The 22552-nt window shown below is 42.7% G+C and overlaps 2 protein-coding genes across 9 annotated transcripts in view; one reads left to right on the top strand and one right to left on the bottom strand.

The window, feature by feature from the left end:
* Nucleotides 1-12191, bottom strand: part of SYNPO2L (synaptopodin 2 like) — a 49458-nt gene extending 37267 nt beyond the window's left edge. For all 3 annotated transcript variants that reach the window (XR_003571379.1, XR_003571378.1, XM_027885164.1), the window contains exon 1: nucleotides 11387-12191. Coding sequence is in view for 1 of the 3 variants with exons in the window: in XM_027885164.1 (XP_027740965.1) it covers nucleotides 11387-11491 (105 nt within the window). In the remaining 2 variants the exon portion in view is untranslated. The remainder of the gene's footprint in view (nucleotides 1-11386) is intronic.
* SEC24C (SEC24 homolog C, COPII coat complex component) overlaps nucleotides 1-22552 on the top strand; it is a 110281-nt gene that overhangs the window by 58822 nt on the left and 28907 nt on the right. For 3 of the 6 annotated variants that reach the window (XM_027885158.1, XM_027885162.1, XM_027885163.1), the window contains exons 1-2: nucleotides 13721-13767; nucleotides 21305-21507. In XM_027885158.1, coding sequence (XP_027740959.1) covers nucleotides 21333-21507 — 175 coding nt within the window. In that variant the 5' untranslated portion in view covers nucleotides 13721-13767; nucleotides 21305-21332. Of the gene's footprint in view, nucleotides 1-13720; nucleotides 13768-14410; nucleotides 14430-16224; nucleotides 16332-21304; nucleotides 21508-22552 lie in introns of those variants that run through there. The other 3 variants (XM_027885161.1, XM_027885160.1, XM_027885159.1) reach the window with 3 other exon arrangements.

Genomic DNA, 22552 nt, shown 5'->3' on the forward strand with positions numbered 1-22552 from the left:
GCAGCACTGAGCCTTTGAGGGCCCAAGACAAGGTGGATGCCTAGTGCAAAAGCCAGGCTCACTGCCCATCCTGAAGGTCAGTTTGCCCTCAGGCTCGAGCCACTTGCTCCCCATATCTAAAAGATGCCCTCTCCTGGGCAGCCAGTGAGCCACATGAAGTGTCACTAACAGGGAACTTCTGCTTAGACTGCAGTCAGGTTGGAAGGTGTCACCAGACAGCTGTTCTGAAGATATGGGAAAGGCTGGAAAAAGCTGCATTTCAAAGAGAAAACCTGTCTGCTTCCTGTAGCAGATATCTGGAGAGCTTTCTTGTGCACATGAGAGGCAGCACTGATGGACTCAGACAAGTGGTCAGGGCTGGCCCCAGACCTGGCCCTGAGGTTTTGCACTGTCTGACCTTCCAGCACACACTGGCAAGGACTGATCTCTCCTTCTGTGTGAGGAGCCCCACAAATTCTGTGAGCCTCTTGTTAACTCTCTGTTACGCTTTCCACTCTGTGCCTCAGTAGACACACTCTCCCATGGCATACCTTGACTAATGGTAGGAATGTCCTGTTATGATATCAGATGGATTTAGGAAATCCCAATTTCAGAGTCTTATTGATTTATGCTACTGGAAATACAAATCAGTGTGAAAAACTGGAACAGATTTTCTCAGAAAATTGTCCACCTCCCCGCCCTCTCAGCAGGAGTTGTGTAGTGACAAAAGAGCTCTTGCAGAGAGATTTGGGTGTTTGCAGCATCCAGGTACATGTATATATATATATCTGCATGGGGTTTTTTTCTTACTTTACCTGCTTCCTCTCATTGATCATGTTCAGTCAGACAGAAGGAGAAGGACAGAAACAATTAAGGGGAAAAAAGAGTGAAGGTGACAATAGAGGATGAAAGGAATAAGAAAAGGTATAGAAGGGAAGGCCAGTGCTAAGAGAGGCCGGAGAGGCCAGGGTTGGGATCAGGCTTTAACAGTACAGTACAAGCTTTCCTTGTACAGCCCTGGGGAAACAAAAGGACATGCTGACTATTGGATGTATCTTGGGGAATTCAGTCTAGCTTTCAGGAACAGAATGCAAGAGGAGGGGGTCAGATCCTACTTGGCAGCATCTGTCCTTCAGTAGGGACTATATTTAGATAGTGGTATGTGGGGGCTGAACACACGCTGGGATGCTAAGAATAGAGTAATCCCGATAGTAACTCAGTGGCTTCACATCTTGCTGGAGTACAGCTCGGGGAACCTGTCTTGAAACTTTGCAACCACCCTCCCTGTTGGCCAGCACTGCTTCTTCATGAGGAAATAGGCTGTGGGTAAATAGAAGTGGTTTGCAGTGCCTTTCAGAAAATAACCTGTACTAGGTTCATGTCATCTTTCCCCTTACCTCTCCAAGGCACCTCTCATCTCCGCTCACTGGGGTAGGAAGACAAATTAGATTATCAGTCTTCCCCCAGTCAAAAATCTTTCCAGCGGCAACCTAGCAAAATCAGTTAAAGTCAGAGTTGTATACCAAATACAATTTGTCTTCCAAACACCCTTCCAATCTCTGATTGCATCTCTTAACACATAGCTTCCCCCTTCCACCAGCTACAATGCCATAGGGTCCAACACTCCATGGCAACCCAGCAGTATTTAAATTTCATTCTGAGCCTTATGCAAAATGCAATCCTGTCACACGGTTCACGTGGAGAGTTAAGAACTGCCTTGTTGTGGTATAAAACATTACCAAAAGGGAATGACTCAGACAGGAGCCAACCACCATTTGGGTCTCCTCCTTGTAGAACTTCCTGCTCAGCTGAACCACAAACACAGCAGTTGTTAGATGTAAAAGCAGAAACAAACACCCTCTGTCTCTTCTTCTTTCTTAACATCTGTGTTGACATCTTTTTGGTTACTGGAACAGTTTGTTTTTCCTCCAGCACCAGGGCCTAATTTTTACTTGTGCAAGGAAAAATAACCCTGTGGCTAAAGTGGGTAGATACTAGAGGAGCATTCAAGAGACCTGGATGATTTTTCTCCAAGGATGACCTTGGAGAAAACACCAAGACTGTGAGTCATAAATGGCAGGAGCCTGAAAATCAGGGTGTTTTTCAACGGTCTTTCTTTATCTCAGCTGCCCACCTGAACACTGAATCCACTAAGATACTTCTTCTATGCCTTGCCTATTAAGTAGTAAATAACATCACATCCTCCTAGCAATGCCATATTTTTATTGGAAGCTATTTTACAGGAGAATATTTACTCTAATCCATTATAATTACACTTATTTACTTAGTTCAATAACTTCTTGATGAAACTGTATTCCTTTTTAAGAGGTGACACTGGATGACTTATCTCTTGGTAAAGTAGGTCCAATGTCTCTGCAGGTCTCCTTCACTGGGCATCCATGGGGAAGCTTAATTAGGGAGTCCTTATATAGAGAAAGAGGGGAGAGAACACGTACTTTGTGGGATGAACACAGCAATGGAGAGTGGTGAAAGAAGATATCTTGACTGAGAGGACAGACTTGGATGACTTTAGTGATAAGAGTTGGTAGTGGCAGAGGATGCTGATGCTGGCCAATCAACTAAGTGCATTGCAGACAACTGTAATATGTTACTGCCTCGAGTGTACTGGTGGGGGAGATATTGCTATGAAGTGTGGGAAAGAGAGAACAACTTCTTAGATGCCCTAGACTTCATTCTGATTTATACCAGGAGACACAAGGTGATATAAACCAAACACAAACAATCAGGCGTGGTTGGTTTTCTTTCTCTGTTGGTTTTCTCTCAATGAAACCAGTTGCCTTTAAAAGAACATTTTATTCTGATAATACAAAGGGGGAGAGAGAGAAAGACAACCCCAAACAATCCAGTTCCTTTGCCTAAGCAAGAAGTTTAGCATAGGTCTCATTGCTAGGAGCAAGTTTCTAGGCAGAGGTGGCTGCAGGTAAATAAAAAGAGGCTTTATCTCCATAGCTTTTTGTTACTTGCTGGAAGATTAGCTGGAAAGTGAGATTAGCTGAAAAGAAGTATAATACCAATGACAAAGAATAATGCCACATGTGCTAGAATAGATACTAAAAGTACTTGATGAGTGTTTTACCCTCAACAGAGTAAACAGCAGGATATCAATTTTTTATTATGTGAAGCAAAGATTCAAAAGGAACAGATATATTTGTCTAAAGCAAGAGTACCAGATCTAGCTGCTGTGAGAAAAGGAATCGAGTGTTCAGAAAAAACATGCTTATACATGTCCCATGTAGGTCTTTTTTTCTAGAGACTCAGATATAAAAGATTTTAGAATCAAAACCTAAGGGAATTGGAGCTCCTAAGCAAATCTAACCACCAAAATGTTTCTTTACAGGTACAGAACTGGGCACTGAAATGTGCCAAAAGGAGTGAAAAAGTCTTGAACACAGAGCAGAGTTATCCAGAGACATGACTTGAGTCCTCCAGAATAAGGTGTTCTCACCTTAGCCCTGCGTGCTGTGCTCCAAGGGCAGTGAGTGTATGCAAACTCTGAATAAAAAGCTTTCTCAAAACAGGGACTCTTTTCAGCTGCTGCTAATTGTTGAACAGCAGTAGTCTTAAGAAAAATATGCCTCCACAGTATGTATGCTGAGAGAGGGCAAATTAGAAGATGAACATACATACTATTATTTCAATAGAATGAGGATCACTTATGTTTGCAAAAAAATATTGGACACAGCATTCATAATATTGCAAGTGTGGGTTACTGCACCAAAACACAGCACTCACTAACCCAAAGTGAGCCTCTCAGCAATAGTCTGGGGAGGATAAGCGCTGTTGTTCTGCAGCAGCAAGGACAGGATCAGCCACAGGTACGGATTACAGAAGTACTGCATTCCCCTGAAGGATCCAGGGCACTTTGGTACAGGGACTTTCCTGTGCCTTGGAGCATCTTTGTAGTTATCTTGTAGGTATGAACGTACATCAAAAGCCAGGCTCAGCCTCCACAGATGTATTCAGTAGTTCTAAGCAGGAGCAGGCTGAACAATGCCAGTGAATGAACCTGAGCTCTGGATCACAACTGCCTGTAGCATTAAACTGTTGAAATGACCCTTGGCACATCTTTGGCTCAGACCAGCTAATGCTGTCCAGAACAATTCCCAGGCGTAGTTTGGGAGCTAGAACAGACAATTCCTAGACCCATTGCTTGTGGTCATGCAGGCATCTTATTTGGAAGAACAGAAAGAGTTAATTGCTGGGCTTCAATACACTCTGTAGCACCTGGCAAAAGTGCCAGAGAATGGTCCCAGGTACATTTAATGCATAGCACGTGTGGTTTAACTGCAACCTCTGACAGGTGTCAAGAGATTCTTCCAGCACGCCTGCATCCTTACAGACAAATAGGATGTAAAGATGACACTGGCCAGGCTCTTAACTTCTGCAAAGAAGAGAGGAAGAGCTTTTTTAGCAGGGCCCTTCACACAGAAGCCTTAGACCTCTGATGGAAGCAAAAAGCATGGAGCAGCCCAGCTGTGGTCACATGGCAGAACAGAATCCATTTAGGACAGTAATGTAGGAAAGACCAGAGGCCAACATCACATTTGTCATAGGCATGATTGCCTCATGACCTTTCAAAGGGAGGCAGGAAGCAAAAAAAAGAATAAACACAGAATGAAGTGCTTTGGGCAGTAAGAAAGGAACAGTTAACAAATGGTTAAAGATTATCTGGGAGCAAACATGAAAAATCAAGATTATAAGAGTTACAGGAAAGAATATAACCACCAATGCAGTCCATTCACACAATCTGTTCTCTGTACTTGTTTCAAGAGGGAGTTCCCATGAAAGGCCGCTTCCCTTGAAGGTAGCTCCAAGCCACAGTGAGGCACAAGGAACTGTGAACTAAATCAGTAGCTGATCTAATCAGCAAGGGTCATTTGCATCCATGATAACATGGCTTTCTGTTTAGGCCACCTTCTGATCATTGACCTGGAGGTCCTACCCCTCCATCTTTGCTGAAAAGGAGAAGTAGAACTCCCCTTCCAAACTTTCCACCTTGCTCCCTGCTGTCCCAGCACTGTGCAGAGCTTGCAGCTTCTCCACCAGACAGCAGCCCCGGAGCCCCTCACGTTTTCCTGGCAGGCAGTGACTGCAGGTCCCAGCTGCTCCTTGGAAAGTTCCACCGGCTCTGCAGCATGTGCTCCCTCTCTAGCAGCCAAGGGTAACACCTGCCTCAGTGCCGACAGGCCATAAAACACGGCCAGGAGCACCCCCAACGCAGCTTGAGGCACTCCTTCCACAGTGCTGGCAGGCATATTCAGCCCTCCAAAATCAGCATTAGTGACTGCTATAGAGTAGGCCACCACCCATGCTTTTTTAGATGTGACAGTCAACATTTGTGAAAACATAAATAATGGCCTGCCCACTGAAAAGGGGAGAGGAAGAGAAGGTGCTTGCAAATCAGGAAGTCATGACACCTATTTGAATTAGAGCTGGCACCTCTAGCAGGAATAAGGTCATATGAGCAAAGGTGAATAGGACAGAACAGCCAGACTTCGGGTCACAGGGACCAGTGACATGGCATACAGGCAGCAAGGACATCTGGCAGAGGACACAGTAGAAACAGTGAATTATCAGCAGAGAAATATACAGGAGAAAGCGGGGATATGTGAGAAAGAGGTAAAAAGGAGGTTGTGATGAACTGCTCTTCAACAACAAAACAGTTTTTTGTTTTAGAACCTATATAATCTGTATCACTCCTTCCCCTAACAGTTCACTCCACTGCTGCCAAGTATTGGTACAGAACAGCCGACTGAAAGGAGTCTCTTGAGTTATCACAGCTAATCAATACCATGTTGTTTTCAGAGGCCATATTGTTTACTCCAATTCATAAACTGATTCAAAATGTTTTCAGTTCTTTTTCTAGATTGGAAAGTCTTTGCTGAACATCCCTGGTTAGTTGTTTGTGCACATCTGATTGGTGACAATGATGTCACCTATATTTGAATACTGATGCTGGTATTTGCTCAACATCTATTTGTAGACAGCAATCATATCTTTCAACATTTTGCTACGTGAAAGAAGCCTTCTCTACTCCGTCCTTCTCTACAGTTGCTCTACCTTACATTCATTTTCCTTGAAAGTGGCTGACTCTGTAAGTTTAGTACTTCAGTGAATTCCCCTTTGTGCATTAGACAGCAACATCAATGTCTTCCTATCTCAGTCAGACAAGGCTACCCGAGGCTCATTTGTTTATGTTTATCTTTTATTCAGAGATTCATCATTTTGCTGGCTCATGATTAGTGACGCACTAATATGCCCAAGTCCTTTGCCTCTTCTATGGAAAGACTTTTTCTCTATGTTACAGTTTCCTCTATGTTACTTGTGCTGGAGTTGTAAGTGCCTTCCTTGCTTTGTATTGCAAGTAACTGGGTTTCCCCCTCATTGAATTAATCTTGTTTTGTAGCAGGATCCCTAAAGGCAGGGTTGCATGAACTTGTATCATACTAAAGCTGCCCCGTTTATCTTTGTAAAAATTATTTCCATAGTATAGCTTCATGTTAGGTTTCTACTTTGGTTAATTCTGGGCTTAGTGCTAACAACTTTTCTCAGACTACATTTGTTTTGTTTCAAGTGCATTTGATGCACATATCGTTACTGCAAACAAATCCTCCAGGAACCTGATGGTATTGTTCTCTCTTACTATCTTTTCAGAATAGGTAAACCTTCTTGCCATTTATAGTTACATCTCAGGACCTTGTACTCTTAACCTTTCTGAAATAAAAATCTTACCATCTATGGATCCTTTTTTTTTCTTGTATTTGTGTTTGTTTTCTTTCTTTCCTAATGACTTTTTCTGGTTAAAGATTTCCTGTATTATGTTACCATGTGCACCCCAACTACTGAGCTATACCAAATCAGCTTTATTTTAGTGAGGGGTAGTGTAAAATCCCACTATATTCCATCTGCTTGATTAGGTAAGAGTTAAAAGATTAATTAGGAATCACAATAATCCAGTATGAATCCACAGTAGTTCAACTGATTTCACTTAAAAGAACACTGCTGTAACTAAGAACAAAATGAAAATTACCTTTGCTTTTTGTGTTCTTAGCCTTTATTTCCCCCTTTATTTGTTTCTCTAGTTCTCAATATTCCAATCCTTTCTAATTTCTGCAGAATGATTCATGTCTTCTACTGATGTTTGATCATGCTGTGTATCTGCCTGCTGAGCACAACGCCTGCTTTTCTTTCAGCTTACTTATTACTGAGTTGATATTTTAAAACCCTCATTTAAAAATCATCTTTCTCACTTAGGGCTCCTCAGACACAAATTTTCTTTTGTTTCTTCTTTTGTCTTACCCCTACTCTAACAGTGTCTGTTTTTATGAGACTGAATTGTTAATGGTACCCCTTTCATATACACATCAGTAGCATAGTAGCCTTCAGATTCACATTAGACATTTCTGGCACCTGGACACTGCAAATGATTGTTTGGGTGGAACAAAATAATCAGTACCTGTTCCTGTAGGCAAGTTTAAGATTAAAGGAATAGACATTTTCAGTTATTACAGATCTGGAAATATATAATCAGTTGGTGTTAAGACTAGCATTTCAGTTTTGCCTGTGTTATTTAAAGATGAGCTTCTTCCTCAATATTCACTGGGCAGTGCTGGAAGAAGCAATGTTCTGATCCCAAAGCAAGCACAGCTGGTTTGGCTCCATAAGTTTATTTGAACACAAAGCTAGTTATCATAGAATCATGAAATGGCTTGGGTTGGAGAGATCTTAGAGATCATCTCATTCTAACCCCCTGCCATGGACAGGGATGCTTCCCACTAGACCAGGGTGCTCAGCACCCCATCCATCCTGACCTTGAACACTTCCAGGGACGGGGCCTCCGCAACTTCTCTGAGGAACCTGTTACAGTGCCTCACCAATCTCTGAGTAAAGAATGTCTTCCTAACATCTAACCTAAATCTTTCCTCTTTTATTTTAAAATCATTCCCCCTTGTCTCATCACTGTCTACCCATATAAAAAGTAGCTCTCCCTCTTTTTCATGTCTCCTCTAGGTACTGGAAGGCCGCAATGGGGTCTTTCCAGAGCCTTCTCTTCTCCAGGCTGAACAACCTCAACTCTCTCAGCCTGTCTTCATAGCAGAGATGCTCCATCCTTGAGATTTTTGAGATGCTGCACTGGACCCTAAAAGATCCATGTCTCTCCTGCACTGAGGATCCCAGAGCTATATGCAGTGCTCCAGGTGGGGTCTCATGAAGGAAGAGGGGCAGAATCACCTCCCTCCACCTGCTGATCACTCCTCTTTTGATGGAGCTCAGGTTGCTGTTGGCCTTCTGGGCTGCCAACGCCCACTGTTGGCTCATGTCCAGTTAGTTATGTGTGACCCAAGAGGCTTTCCACAAGGTATATAATTCCAGCATCTTGCTCCAGGTGTGTCCCTGAACCCATAACCCACAGGGAGTTGCTGGAGGACACAGAAGTTCTGTGGCAGCTGGATTCAGCATGTGAAGATACAGCTGCTCTTCTACCACTTTGTGTAAAATGGACTAAGGTATAGAATTGATCCCTTGTGTGGAGAGACAGCTTAAACTACAGCTATGTATTCTTTCAGTCTGTAGAAAAATGGGTTCCCACCCCACTTCCAGCATGTTCAGGTACTTCATTTAGTTGCAGCCAGTTGAATGCTTTGCTAGAAAAGATGGTTTAAAATGCATGTGTTCACTGTACATTTTGAGTAAGCTGCAATTTGAAAAAGCCAATAATTTAAGCCATCATTGTGAACAGCTTATGAGAGAACAACCAACTAGAGGGCCACTAATGTATTTGAAAAAAAACCAAAACCAAAACCAAAACCAACCAACAAACAAACAAACAAAAGCATACAGCAGATACAAAAAAATATCAGGAGAACAAAAAAAAGGTACCAAGAACAGCAATTAGTGACTGATCTTATAATAATTTCCATATAGAAGAACAATAAAATAAAGATGATGATGATGATGATGATGATGATGATGATGATGATGATGATGTAAACTTTAGAAGAAATAAAGGCAAGAAGACTATGTGACTGTGTAAATTGATCATGTAAGATGAGGAACTGTGCAGGGCTTTGTAATATAGCAAGAGCAACTCAAGCAGGAAATCCCACTTTGTGCAACATTTAGTCTTTGGAAGGCCTGGCTGCTTGATGTTATCAAATTTTCATTGGGAAACCATGCAAGACTTAGTGGTATAAGTAGGGTAGTAGCTGTTCTCAAATGACTTTCTGTTTCTGTTTAGGGTAAACCACTAGGACTGTCAGTTCTTAGATACTTCACAGGACGTGCTGATAACTACCTGGGGGAAAGAATTTCCCTCTAATTACTCAAAAATTAGATGCCTTGGTGAAGTTTACAACTTCCTCTGAAATATCTGCAGGAAATACAAAGGAAACAGGAAGCAGGACATAGAGTGACTTTTAGCCTAGCCTAGCAATTCCACCATCTCTATGTAACTACAATGTATATCATTTTTATATAACTTATCTGTTATACTTAATTGATTAATTTCCCAAGTTAGCTTTTTATTGCTTATTCATCCAGAAAGGTATATAGAAACAATCTGACTAAGCATCCAAGGGTAAGCATTTTTCCCTAGCATTACTACTATGACTTTTTTAGTCTAGAACTTTAAATTGTCTAAACTAACAGCACTGGTTCACCATCTGTATCCACTCAGTTATCTCCTGGCACCTATCAGCTATTCATGCCTGTATGTTCCATCACATGACTCCTGGCAGTTTATTCTCTTCTAAGCAGTTTACATTCAGGTATGACCTCACTGGGCTCCTGCTAAGTTTCTACAGATCCTTTCTTTGGAGACAGTTTAAATGGAGTTGCCTTTAAGACAGTGACCTGTGGTCACCTGGATGCCATTTAACTCTGGGCAATAATAAACAAAAATGGTAATTATAAAATCAAAGTCCTGCTTGAAGAATTATGTATACTTTGAGCTTCAAATGGATTTGTATCAGTTATATTTTCCATAATTATTTTTAATGCAATACCCAAGTATTGTAAAACTATATATTTGTATTGCTAGACTTAAAGTACAACACCCAGTTCTGGGTGAGAGCTGCTTCTAGTTAATACCTTCCCGCTACTAATCCTTGAGCAATATTCCGTTCACCTTAAGGTGCAACCTAGCCTGGGTAATGGCTAGTTCTTGATACTGTTCAATCCGGAGTAATCTTTATAGACACTTAGAATCTCCTCCCTCTTCCGTCCCAGTTTTTTGTCTACTGAGGAAAAAACAGGACTCAGAATAATCTTAGACCCTACAGAGTTTATGTGGCCACTGAAAATCCCATTTTCCTAACAACCACTGATGGCAGACACGTGTTTGAAGGATACTGATTCTTTCTTTTCAGCACTTGAATCTCTATGAGTATGTGCAGAAAATGCTTTTCTGGAGAAAAATCGTTTGCTATTTAAGAAACATTCACTTTGGGGCCAAGCTATGGGATTTCAAACAATTTGGCAGAAGTTACAGACAAACATTTTGTGATCTGGGGTGAGCCAAATGACACAGAATGTTTCATTCCAAAATTCTTAAGGAAACAGAAGGAGCTGGGCATAACATTTTTTCATTCCTGCTGCTGGGTGCCTTCCAGGGAGACATCCCAACATACCATTGTGTCAAGGCTAAAGCAGCTGTCAGGACCTTAATAAAGAGGACCATTTTTTCCTAATTTTTAGGCTATTCAATAGTCTTTATGAAAAGACAACAGTAACAGTTGTATATCAAAAGCAGTGCAAATCAAGGTTCATGTTTATTCCTTTTTTATTATTTCATATTCCATCCAAACAACGGTTTTCCTTTATCCTCCAAATGGTACCAATATTTGCTGCTTAGAGCATCAAAAATATTCACTTCAGACAGTATTGAGAAACTTTCACCAACAGAAGAGACACTAAGAAATGTGCATTTATTCTGAAAGCTGGAACATAGTAATTAAGCATTAGGGACAGTTGAATTACAATACGGCTTTGCTGCTTCAATTTAAATTACTTTTTCCTTAGTTGGATGTCTTACACAAGCATTGAAGCTGCCATATTTGAGCCCTCTTCCCTGCACTGTCACTATGGTTATAGCTCTGCCGACAACCAGGGAGAGACAAAGAGATTATAAAGTGTCTGAGCTGTACAGACCTGCACTAGGCAGGTCTTCACCTGACACTTGACTCTACCTCAATAGCCTCTATTTCAGGACACGCATCCCACCCTACACCCTGATTGACCACAGCACCCAAGTTTTCCTCCTAAGATCTGCTGCCATAGTAAGGAGTTCCTGCATTCCTTAACAGTAGTGAAAGATGCCCAGCTCAGTAGGGATATACGAGTTCAGCAGAACAACTTTGTGCTCACAGTTCACATCTCAAGGTCCTACCTTTGACACTTGAAGGGGTCTTTTCTGCTCTGAACCCCCTTGCAGGCGGAAGCCCCAGGGGGCACCTCCAGACAGAGTGATGAGCATTTCTTCTTCAGCTCCCATGACTTCTATGCTTTAGATATTTTGTCTTCCCAACTTCAAAACAGACTCCAGTTCTTAACAGGCAGTATCTTCTATTCCCATCTTCACAATTCACACCACCACTCCAGTCCCCCAAAAGGCCCTCTGTTCACTCTCTCCCTGAAGTTTTGACACACACACACAAGAGAGTTGAGACTGTCAAGCCCAGCCTTCAGTGCTCTTCTGGACTCTCAGCTGCTGCTCTGCCTATGATTAGACATTTGATTCTGCTCTTGGTAAGGGGCCAGAGTTGTCCTACACACGTGTCATGTCAATCTCACCCTCTGTGCCCCCCCCCGCATACACGATGGATCTCTCACAGGAGGGTGGCTGAAAATAGCGCACCTCCTGTCTCTCCAGAGCTTTGTTTGACACTTTTAAAGCTGGAAGCAAAACTTAAAAATTAAAAAGCATTTCAGTAATAATTTTATTTCCACTTCTCATTCCAAATGCAAATCCTAGTGTTATCCTGTACTCAGGATTCATTAGTGTGAGTTTCTGACAAGGACGTGTCACAGGCACAAACTTGCGCAAGATCAGGTGATAGCACCTGACCCTATGAAATTGAACAAAAACAGCTTGCAAGTGATATGCTCTCCACTTGTTTGCTCTATGCATCTAGTGTTACTAACTACACAGTAGCACTATGTGCCTGCCCTGAAAGCCACAGGCAGACTGTAGATGTACTATGCTGACAGGGGGTGACCGAGGGACTGGCTGCCCACGCACAGCCTCTCAGAGACGGGGCTGGATGGTGACGGCCCCCGTGCTGGGCGGCAAGAGCCACGATATACACACTGAGGGTCCGATGGTGAAAAGCCTTTATTCAAAGCAATAGGGGGTTTTTAAGACTTCTGGGGGAAGGCTCAGAAGTGGGATGTGATCGTAGTTGGAGCTTTCTCCCACACTGTGCTCCCTCTGCAGCTTGTTGCTCCCTGACATCCCCTACATCCACTCATAATATTAGACACTGGGACCAGAATAGCTGGGATTAACCACACAGACAGGATTCAAACAGTTCTCTGCAGGGCACTGCTTACATACTCAGTGGCCAAGAGAACAGCTTTGCACTCAGACAATAGAATAGTTTGGCTTGGAAGGAACCTTTAAAGATCATCTAGTCCAACCCCCCTCTAATAAGCAAGGACATTTTCAACTACATCATGTTGCTCAGAGCCCCATCCAGCAGCTTGAGTGTTTCCAGGGATGGGGCATGTGCCACTTCCCTGGGCAACCTGCCCCAGTGTTTCACCACCCTCATTGGAAAAGACTTCTTTCTTATATCTAGTCTAAATCTAACACTCTTTTAGTTTAAAACCATTACCCTTTATCCTATCACTACAAGCCCTACTGAAAAGAAGTCTGTCTCCATCTTTTTTATGAGCCTGCTTTAAGTATTGAAAGGCCACAATAAGGTCTCCTCAGAGCTTTCTTCAGGCTGAACAAGCCCAATTCTCTCAGCCTTTCTTAATAGGAGAGGCCTTCACCCCTCTGATCATTTCATGGCCTTCCTCTGGACCTGCTCCAATGGGTTTATGTGTTTTCTGTGCTGAAGATCCCAGAGCTGGACTCAGGACTCCAGGTGGGGTTTCACTGAAGTTGAGAAGAGTCCTTCAGTGTTTTTTTTTGGACCATGGCAGGCATGGGAGAAGAGACCAGTCTCCACGTCACTACAACCTCCTTTCAGGTAGTTAAGGAAAGCGATGAGGTCCCCCCTGAGTAAACAAACCCAGCACCTTCAGCCATTCATCAGAAGACATGTTTTCTAGTCCTTTCACGAGCCTTGTTGCCATTTGCTGGACACGCTCCACCAGCTCAATGCCCTTTTCAAAGAGAGGGCCCAGAACTGAAGGCACTACTCGAGCTGTGGCCTCACCAGGGCTGAGTACAGGGGGATGATCACTGCCCTAGTCCTGCTGTTACTCGGTAGTGAACAACCTTTGCATCTTGGCGCAGAACTGGCCGTGGTCGCTCCCATGTCGCGGTCTTTCACAGGCCGCTGGTGGGACTCGCGGCCAAGAGCCCCACAGAGTATGCCCTGCTCGCAGCTCGGCGGCCCATGCGGGCTGTGCCGGCCCGGCCTGTGCAGGACGGGCCCCGCAGCTCCTCCCGCCCCGCCGGGGCGTCACCGGCCGCGGCCTCCCGGCGCCTGCGCCGCATCCGGGCCCCGGCGGGCGGAGCGCGGACGTGGCAGCGGCGGGCGGGGAGCGGCGGGGCGGGAGCCGGAAGCGGGCCCGGCAGCGGTGGCGGCAGCGGCGGTGAGTGAGGCCCGAGGGGCTCCGGGGGGTCGGGGGTGCCGGAGCGGCCGTGCGGGGCCCGCTGCGGGTGGGCGGCACCGTGCCCGGCGGCCCTGCCGCGGCCCGAACCTGCGGCGCCGCCGCCGCCGCTTCCTCCCCCGCCGAGGCGCCGAGGCCCGGCGGGCAGTCGCGTCGGGCCCGCCGTGCCCCGCGCCAGGAGCGGCTCCGCAGAGCCCCGGGGCTCCCGGGAACGCGCCGGACGGGAGCGCCCGCACCGCCCGCGGCCCGGCGGGGGCCGGCGGCCTGCGGGGCCGGGCGGCCTCGGCAGGGCCTGCTGTGCTGCTGCTGCACGGGCTGCCCCGAGGGGCCCTCGGCGTCCGGGTGTGGTGCGGCGGCTCCCGGCGCTCCCACCCGGAGAACCGAGCGCTGCTTTTCGGCCCCGGTGCGCCGCGAGGCAGATACCCCTCTGCAGCCTTCTAATCTCCTGTAATCCGCGGAGCCCTCCCCTAGTGTTTGCGCTGTGCTGTTCAGTCTTCCATTCATTCGAGCTTGGTAAAGGATGGTCGTCCCGTGCCGAGACCCGGCGGCTGAGATTAGTTGGATTTGGTTGTGAAACTTCGTGGTGGTCTAAGGAAGGAGGAAAGGAGATGGCATGATCCAAATACAAGTGTAGCCTTGAAAAGGTGGTTATGCAAGATGGGACTCTTGCTTTCCATGCAGATGCTGCTTTAAAGGTGTTTGTTTTCTGTTATTGGAGTTTGCTTTCATTCTTTCTGGGCAATGCTTTTTATGGAGTACAGTGAAGCTTAATTTCCTTGGGTTTAGATTCGGAATGTACTTGAGTATTTTTCAGTGTGTATGGTGTCTTAGCTCTGAGATCTTTGTCAGAGAGACTTTGCAAAACCGTCCAAAATCGGCTGTAGTTGGAGTTCTGTTTAACCTTACTGGCTGATGGAAGTGGTTGATGAAGCATAGGTGAATTGCTTACCCCTAAGTCAGAAGTTATCCACAGGAGTTAATATTTGTACTGTCATGAGAGAATATACAGATTTTTTCAGTTTAGTACTCAACTGATTTGTAGCCATTAATGTGATAATTCCATAAAAATATTTTCAAATCTTTTCCGTTACAGGTTTCTGTAGTCAATTTTACCGAGTGTTGGGGGAAATGTTGAACAGAAATCACTATCTGAGACATAACAGGCAGTTTATTGTTTGTAGTTGTTGTTTACAAGCAGTATAAACCCACACCATTAGAATGGGAAGTGACTGCTGACTTTGTACTAAAGTCTTTACTGGTTATTAATATGAAGTTGTCCTTTTTTTCTTTCCCCATAACTTCTCGTAGAGTAGGTGTTCCAGTTATGGGGTGGATAGAAATATATGTAGCCTAAAACTTTAGAGCCTTCCTCTTTAGAGGAGACTTACGTTCAATCACAAATGTACACTGTGGAAGTGTAAGCATTTCTATCCATTTTTATGTGGAACGGGTTCTTGCTTCTGGAACTACCCTTTTCTGCTTGAAGCTGTACCACTCGGGATTCTTTACTGGTATAGACAGGCTGTAAAGTGGACGCTGGTATAAAGAATATATAATTGCTTCTTAATATGCTGTGACATTTACTTCGGGTTCTAATTTCATGGATGAAAGCTGCGTTATAGTGGTGAACAGACACCTAAAGGATCATTTCTTTAATGAGTTGTTTGGTGCTTTGAATGTTTTCTCCTGCTACTGTAGGACTATATTATCTTCCTGTAACACTTATTATCAAAAGGAGGGTCAAAAATCCAAGGAAGAATTGATGGTTGGCTAAGGAAGGGCAAGGTACAAAGAGTGACTAACAGTGATCAACAACAAGGTCTCCACAGAAGAGAGAAGGTGGATGTTTCTTGTTCTTTAGGCTTGAAAAACTGTATTAGGGTTAAATTGTGAAGATAGAGCTTGTTTTTATATATTCAGCAAGATTCATTATTAACATAGAAAGCACTAAAAGACAGTGTTAACTGGGCAGTATGTATTAGGAGAAGCTAATTCTGGCCTTTTTTTTTTTTCTTGTGAGTGGTAGAAATTGTATAAAGCATACTTGTGTAGGGGAAGTCAGAGCACAGAAATTTTGGATGAAAGATGGTCATTGTTACAATGTACGTGAAGAAATCTTGTTTAGCGTTATAAAGTGCTTTTCAGTCTTATTCTATATAGTCCTATTCTTCTTCCTTCTGGCCTCTTCTCTAAACTTGAAACTGCTCATGTAACTTTCTAATCAATTATACTTGTGCAAAGTTCACAGAATTGAGTCAGATGACTTCACACGTAACATGCACGTGGAGGTAGCTAAGAAAGAGAGAAATCTTTTACTGTGATTTTGTTGGTGTTGTATTTTCAGTGACTTTTGCCTCCTCAGGGTTGCTCTTCAGAAGCAATGCTCATAACTGAGTGTTTTTCAAATCTTTTCCTAGAGCTTTATTACAGCAATAGAGATGTGAATCAATCCCACCAGGAGACTTCAGTCAACAAAGAGTATAAAATGTTATTGAAGTAAAAATATGATGGTGATGGCAAGGGTCGGAAATAGTGGTAGTTTTAAGGTTAGGTCAAGCTGGGGTTTTTTGTATTCCATATTTAACCACTTTCACTCTTGTAACCTATATATTGTGTTGTACCTTGCCTAGGCTGATGAATTGGCCTAACAAAACTGTGTTTAATGTGGCCCTTCTTTAGATGAACACAGAAGTGATCAAACCTTAGATTCATTGTGAAAACTTTGTGTCTTATACCTTTTCGTCAGTAACTCCAAATGCATAGGTGCATTTTGAGAATATGTGCACAGATGAAGAAAGTATTACCTGTGGTGTGACAAGTTGAGAATCTGCCCAGGTAGAAAGACAGAGTACCACATCTTACAACACTGGAGTCGGTTCCAGGATTGCCATTTGGATTGATTTGGACAAATGTAAGGGAGGCATTTGTTAGAATGGCCCACGTGCTTCCAGATTACTTGCCAGTCTGTGATTTCCAGGGTATGAGCTTCTCTTCCAGGATTTTCTATAGAAAAACAAAACAGGAGTTTTTTATATCTGAAAAGAACTAAGTGTTCCATGAGTGCCTGTAGAAGACCTGGTAGTCAAGCTGTCAGTGAAACAAAAGCAAGGACATCTACCTTTTCGAAGATTGTTCTTAGCACCAGAGTCTAGGTCTGTATAAGAATAGCAAAACTTTTCTACTTCTTCCAGAAAGCTGCAGCATGGAAACATTAAAAGCACTGTGGGCAATGTTCCGAATTGGTCTCTGAGAATGCTGATTGTCCCCTTCTGTCCCTTTTTCCAGAAGGGAAAAACTTGATTTCTGTGTTCAGAAATGAAGTAGACATATTTCCTTGAGTTTCAGCATAATAATAGGAGGTCATGCTGTTGTCTTGGGGGGGTGGGGGTGGGGGTGTGAGTTTTTGTTGTTGTTTGTTTGGGGGGGTGTTGTTTGCTTTCTAAAGTATTAGTCTCCCCAGAATGTGAAGCAAACAGGCCTTTTCTTTCTCAGGACCAGTAGAAAAGGCATTAACACCTTTCTGAAGGAAAGTAATTTTATTGTATGCCTTTCCTCTGGAAGTGAACAAGAACTGATGAGATCAAGCTTTTCAGTTTCAAAAGGAAGTTAACAGTGAATACAGACCATAAGAAATGATGAATATGCAGTTTTCAGTCATTTGGGAGATTTGCTTATTGAAACAAGATCATGTGAATCACTAGAGTTTTTTAAAGCAGGCCATAAAATCTGCACTGTGGTCTGATTTGTATGGATACTAAGGAATCTGGAAGCTATTATAAAAATTAAAATATTCCACCCCCCTCCAGTATTCCTGTGTATTTTCTTCCCATCAGTTTGTGGCTGATCAGCACTGGCTGTCTCTCCTGTATAACAGCTTTCTGGTAAAATTGTAGCTATGTAACTGTTTTGACCAAAACTTCCACGGTCAACTGCCTTTATACAGAGGAATAGAAAATGGCATAGAGTGACTGCTCGTGCTTTGCAGGAAAGTTGTTGTTTATGGTAATGACCACTTGTTGCCATAGCATTTTCCCTGTAGTGTCAATCCTGCTTATTTAAGCTTTGTGTGTCGTAGCTGCTGAGTAGTAATATGACGATCAACACCATGTGTTAGTATTATGTTTGGCTTAATTTTGGTAATATGTCACTACATGCAAAGTATTTTTACCCAGTGAAATAGCCTGTTTTCTTAATTTCTCCCTGTCTGGTATATGTCTTATTTCTGTGATTCTCCACATCACCCCTCCCCTCCCTTAATGTCATAAGAAAGAGCATGAAATTTTCCCTTTCTCCATATCTCTTCAAGTGACTAAGTTCTAATTTACAGTTACATGGTTTTTGAGTGGAAACAAAATGAATGTTTGATACAAATAACTTGTACTGGGGAAGAGGGAAGATGGACTCATTCAGTGACAACTGTCTTCCGCCTTCTCAGAGGCAGATACTCTTGGCCCTGCCCTTGTGGTATTTCACATCATTGATGAGCAAGCATGCCACTGGCCTTATGTTTAGAGCAAGTCCAACAACTGAAATTATGATGCAGCCTTGTCCTCAGCTTCAGCACTGGGTTTGTTCTTGAATCTCCCTCCTTGATCCTCTGCCAGTGTAGAGCAAGCATAGACTTGTGCTGTGGTGGAGATTAGCCTGTGCTGGCTGGCCCATGGGATAGACAAAGGTCTGAGGTATGTCAGACCGAGCTTTCAGTTGGGACACTGAGTTAGAACCATCTCCTTTGCGTAGCTGTTTCTTCCATAAAAGTGTTAGAGATTATCTCAAAACTCTTTTTCTCTGTAAGTTGTGCATTAAATCAGCTTACCTCTTGCTTTTGGTATTATTGTGGAGAGAGCAACAAGCTGACAGATATTACCTGCTCAGGCAGGAAATACTGATGTTCACGTGAGGGAGGGGAGGGAAGGCTGAAAAGGAAATAGCAAAAGATTATCGGGTAAGATCACTTACTGAGTGTACACTCACAGCAGTTAAGTCAGAAGTGGTTTGCAAGGGACCTACTTGAGTTCTTGTCCCATCGTGCTTGAGAGAAAGAAAAGCATGAAAGATTGATCTTCTACCCTGTAATAAATTCCTTGTTCAAGCATTCCATGGTCCCCTGTTCAGGGATTTCTATAAGTATGACTTAAGAAGAGTGTCTTGATCTTGTGAGATGCTGGTACTAAATCTGCAGATCCTCGCGGAGGAAGGACCCGTTTGCAGGAGGAATGAGTAGAAGCTGGGTTCCTCATGCACAATCTGGTAAGCAGGGGCAGGAAGAAGAGAAAGCAGCCCTCCTTCCTTGCCAGAAAGACCTGCCCAGATGTTCTAAGATGCGTGGGTAGATCAGACCTCTCTATGCATCCTTCTTTACCTGTACCCCCACCTTTGCAGGAGACATTCTCCTGCTTTTCTATTTATACTGGACAGGAGGTGGCTGAGGTCAGGTCTGTGATTGCAGTGTGGTGACACTGGTTGCAATACTGGGGAGGAAGAGGTAAACCTTCCAGGGAGCTTGGGAAGGGAGCAGGTCCCAAAGTCCAGATTTCCTGGCCCCAGTCAGGTTAGACTGTTTTACAGAACTAAGTCAAGGGTGGTGTGGGAAACCAGAATTTTTGGAGATTACACATGATAAACATGACAGCAAGAGAAGAGTCATGTTTAAAACCACTGCAGGCTGATAAAAAATTCTGTCACACTGCTGTAAGCTGTTGCAAATAATTACTTTTGAGAGCCAATTACCTTTAAATATTTAAATGAGTTCTTTTTCTGAACAAAAGCCCTATCTTTACCTTTATACGACTTGAAGAACAAAATATAAAACTTCATTTATTTCCTTTCATGAAAGTTTAATATCTAATTTCAGAGTAAGTATTAGCAGTTTTAGTATTGACATTTGTCATATTTACTAGCTATAGGAGTTTAAATGTAGTTTTTATGTATTGTGCTACCTTTTTTCAGTAAATAAGTAGATTGGTTTGTTGTGATATATGTATTTTGCTTTTATTATATGTTTGGATCTGAAATAATTTCTTCATGCGGGTTATTCTTACAGACCTGTAGTTCTTTTAGTGCATTTGCTGTAGAACTGTGGTGTCAGTTGCTGAAATAATTCTTTGGCATCATATTTTTGGTAATGTAGAGAACCAACCTTAGCATTATTTGGCATAGGCTAATCAGTGTGTAGGCAAACCAGCTTGGGTATTTGTTAACTGCTTGAGTTGAACTGTACATTCCTTGGAGGGTTTTGCCTCAACTGTCTGGTGGTTGTTGCAGCTGTGTCTCCTCTGTGTTAAGATTTCCTGTGTGTCTTTAACACACAAGTTCATTAGAGGGTTTGGAGAAAAGTAGGAGGACAACATTAGTTTTTAACTTTACTTTGCACTTTTATATAAACTGAAGTTTTTTAGTAAATAATTTAAATGTGCTAAATACGTTTCTTTACATTGTTAGTGTAGACAGTCTTAGCTGAATAGGATAACAGTGACATATGGAGTGTCCAAAGGAGTACAGGGAATGCAAAATATTCCTATGAGGAACACCGGATGAAGGAATCTCCTGGCCATGAAATCATCTCCTTGATTGTCCACAACTTGAGGGCACTGTGGCTTATCTGCCTGCTTGATACTCTGGTATTGTAAGACTTGCCTGCTCGGCTTGGGGGTCTTACAATGACATTTCTGTTTTTCTTTTTATAAAAGCTAGTCAGTCTCTTCATAACAGTTAGTTATGGGGATTGGGAATCTGTCTGTTCGGCAAGATTTCTTGCATAAGTTTGCTACGAAATGTCTCTCCTGTCTCTGACACTGTTTCAGGTCTTATACTTTGGTCTAACTCCTTTAGTGCTGTCTTTGCCTGTGGTGATTTTCCATTTTGAACATCTTTCTTAGGTGAACATTCTGACTGTGGAATATCTTCCTTTTCTGAAATTTATGTACATAACAAGGACTTTAAATCATCTATATTAAAAAAAAAAAGAAAAAGGCTAAAGCCCTCTATGTTGGTCCTGTTCTAGATTCTGTCAAACAGTTACAGCAGCTGCCTTTGTGGATGGTGAAGTATGTGTTGCTTGTAGCAAGGAAATGTGACCACGTAAACTAACATAGAGGTGAAAGCTGGACTTGTTCCATATTATGTTAAGGAATCATTTATCTAGGTCATGAAATCTGTTTTCCATTGGTCTGATACTCTGTGAGGTGGCAGTAGTTCAAAAGGTTTCTCAGGAAGCTTGATAATTATCTGCTGTGGAATAGCAAATGATGGTACTTTTATCTAAGATGATGATCACAAGTCTAACCAGGATGAAGCACAGAATGAGTGAATTAGAAAACACAGTTTCTGAAAACACGGTTTTTAACTAGCTCTTGTAAAGCATGCATCTCACTTGAAAAAATTGCTGTGCAAGAATAAAATTACCATTAATGTTTTACCTTCCCAAGTATCTTAGGAGCTCTCATTTATGTGAAAATAGGGAAGTCAGCCAGTTTGGTTTTATGTCTGCTAAAAGCCATTTTTCCCCCCCTTTTTGCAGGTGAGATTAGTTTGGGGATGTGAATACAATGAGTGTAAACCAGCAAGCTCACACGGGGCCTCCTTACGGGCAACCTCAGCCTGGATATCAGGGATACCAGCAGCCTGCCTACGGAGGACAGTCATTGCCAGGGGTTCCTCAGTTGCAATATGGAGCTTATAATGGTCCGATGCCAGGATATCAACAGCCAGTCCCTCCACAAGGTACTTCTCAGTCAATACTTTAAGATTGATAACCTGTGAATTGTGGTGTGCATGACTTTTTTTTTCTGTATACTTCCTATTTTAAGTCTTTTTTTGTGGTAGCAGTTATCTTTTTTTTTCTATATGTCACTTACATGATGTTAAAAATCATGTTCTCCTGTATTCTGAGGTTATTGTTCTGTCACTTGTCCAGTTTAGTAAGGCTCACTCTTGTTTTAGTAGCTCATAAAATTAACAAGTTGAGAAACAGCCTGCTTTTCTCTGTATGTCCATGCCCCCATGGTACTGAAGCACTTGACTGGAGCAGTCTTCCTGATGAGATTATGAGCAGTTAGGGCTGCAACAGATTTATAATTGAGAGTGCCTTACATTATTACGTAGAAAGATCTGGACTCCATCCTGAAAGATTAAGACATACAACTCCAGGCAGAAAGCGTATTTGGGACTATTTTCCATAATGCCTTTAAACTCAACAGTCAGTTTGTGGACATGTGGCAAGCTTATGTGTTCCAGAATTTTACTGATTCTGCGGGATCATATCCCTTGTTATTTTTGTTTGTTAGAAAGAAAGTAGTTCAACTTTTGTTCTCCTGTTTTCAAAAGAAACGCTGAGTTTAAATTATTAAAGAAATTTTTGAGGTTTTGTTTTCAAGTACCTAAATTGCTTTGGGAAATTAATAGTGACTTTAACATCTGAAATATAGAGGAGAAAATACTATTATTTTGAATGTCTACCTTTTCAAATCATGGGGATGAATTCAGTGTTGCTGAAATAAGTACAACATGAACTTAAAAATGTTTGTTTGGGTTTCAGATGGATATTCTAAGGTAATTAAGACTATGCTGATCATGCTAATGGTCTCCATATCATTCCCCCCTACAAGTACATCTTGAATCTTTTGGAACTTACTGAATTTTAAACCAGACTCAATGAGAAGGAAAGAACAATTGAAGTGCCTGTAGTTCTCTTGAAACTAATGGAAGTGGGAGACTGAAATTTGGGTGCTGAATAATTACACTGTGGGTCTTTAGTTTAGAGTAGAGT

The sequence above is a fragment of the Empidonax traillii genome, unplaced genomic scaffold (assembly GCF_003031625.1).
Source record: "Empidonax traillii isolate 1590-97213 ecotype Southwest subspecies unplaced genomic scaffold, ASM303162v1 scaffold162:size863265, whole genome shotgun sequence".
Classification (NCBI taxonomy): Eukaryota; Metazoa; Chordata; class Aves; order Passeriformes; family Tyrannidae; genus Empidonax; species Empidonax traillii.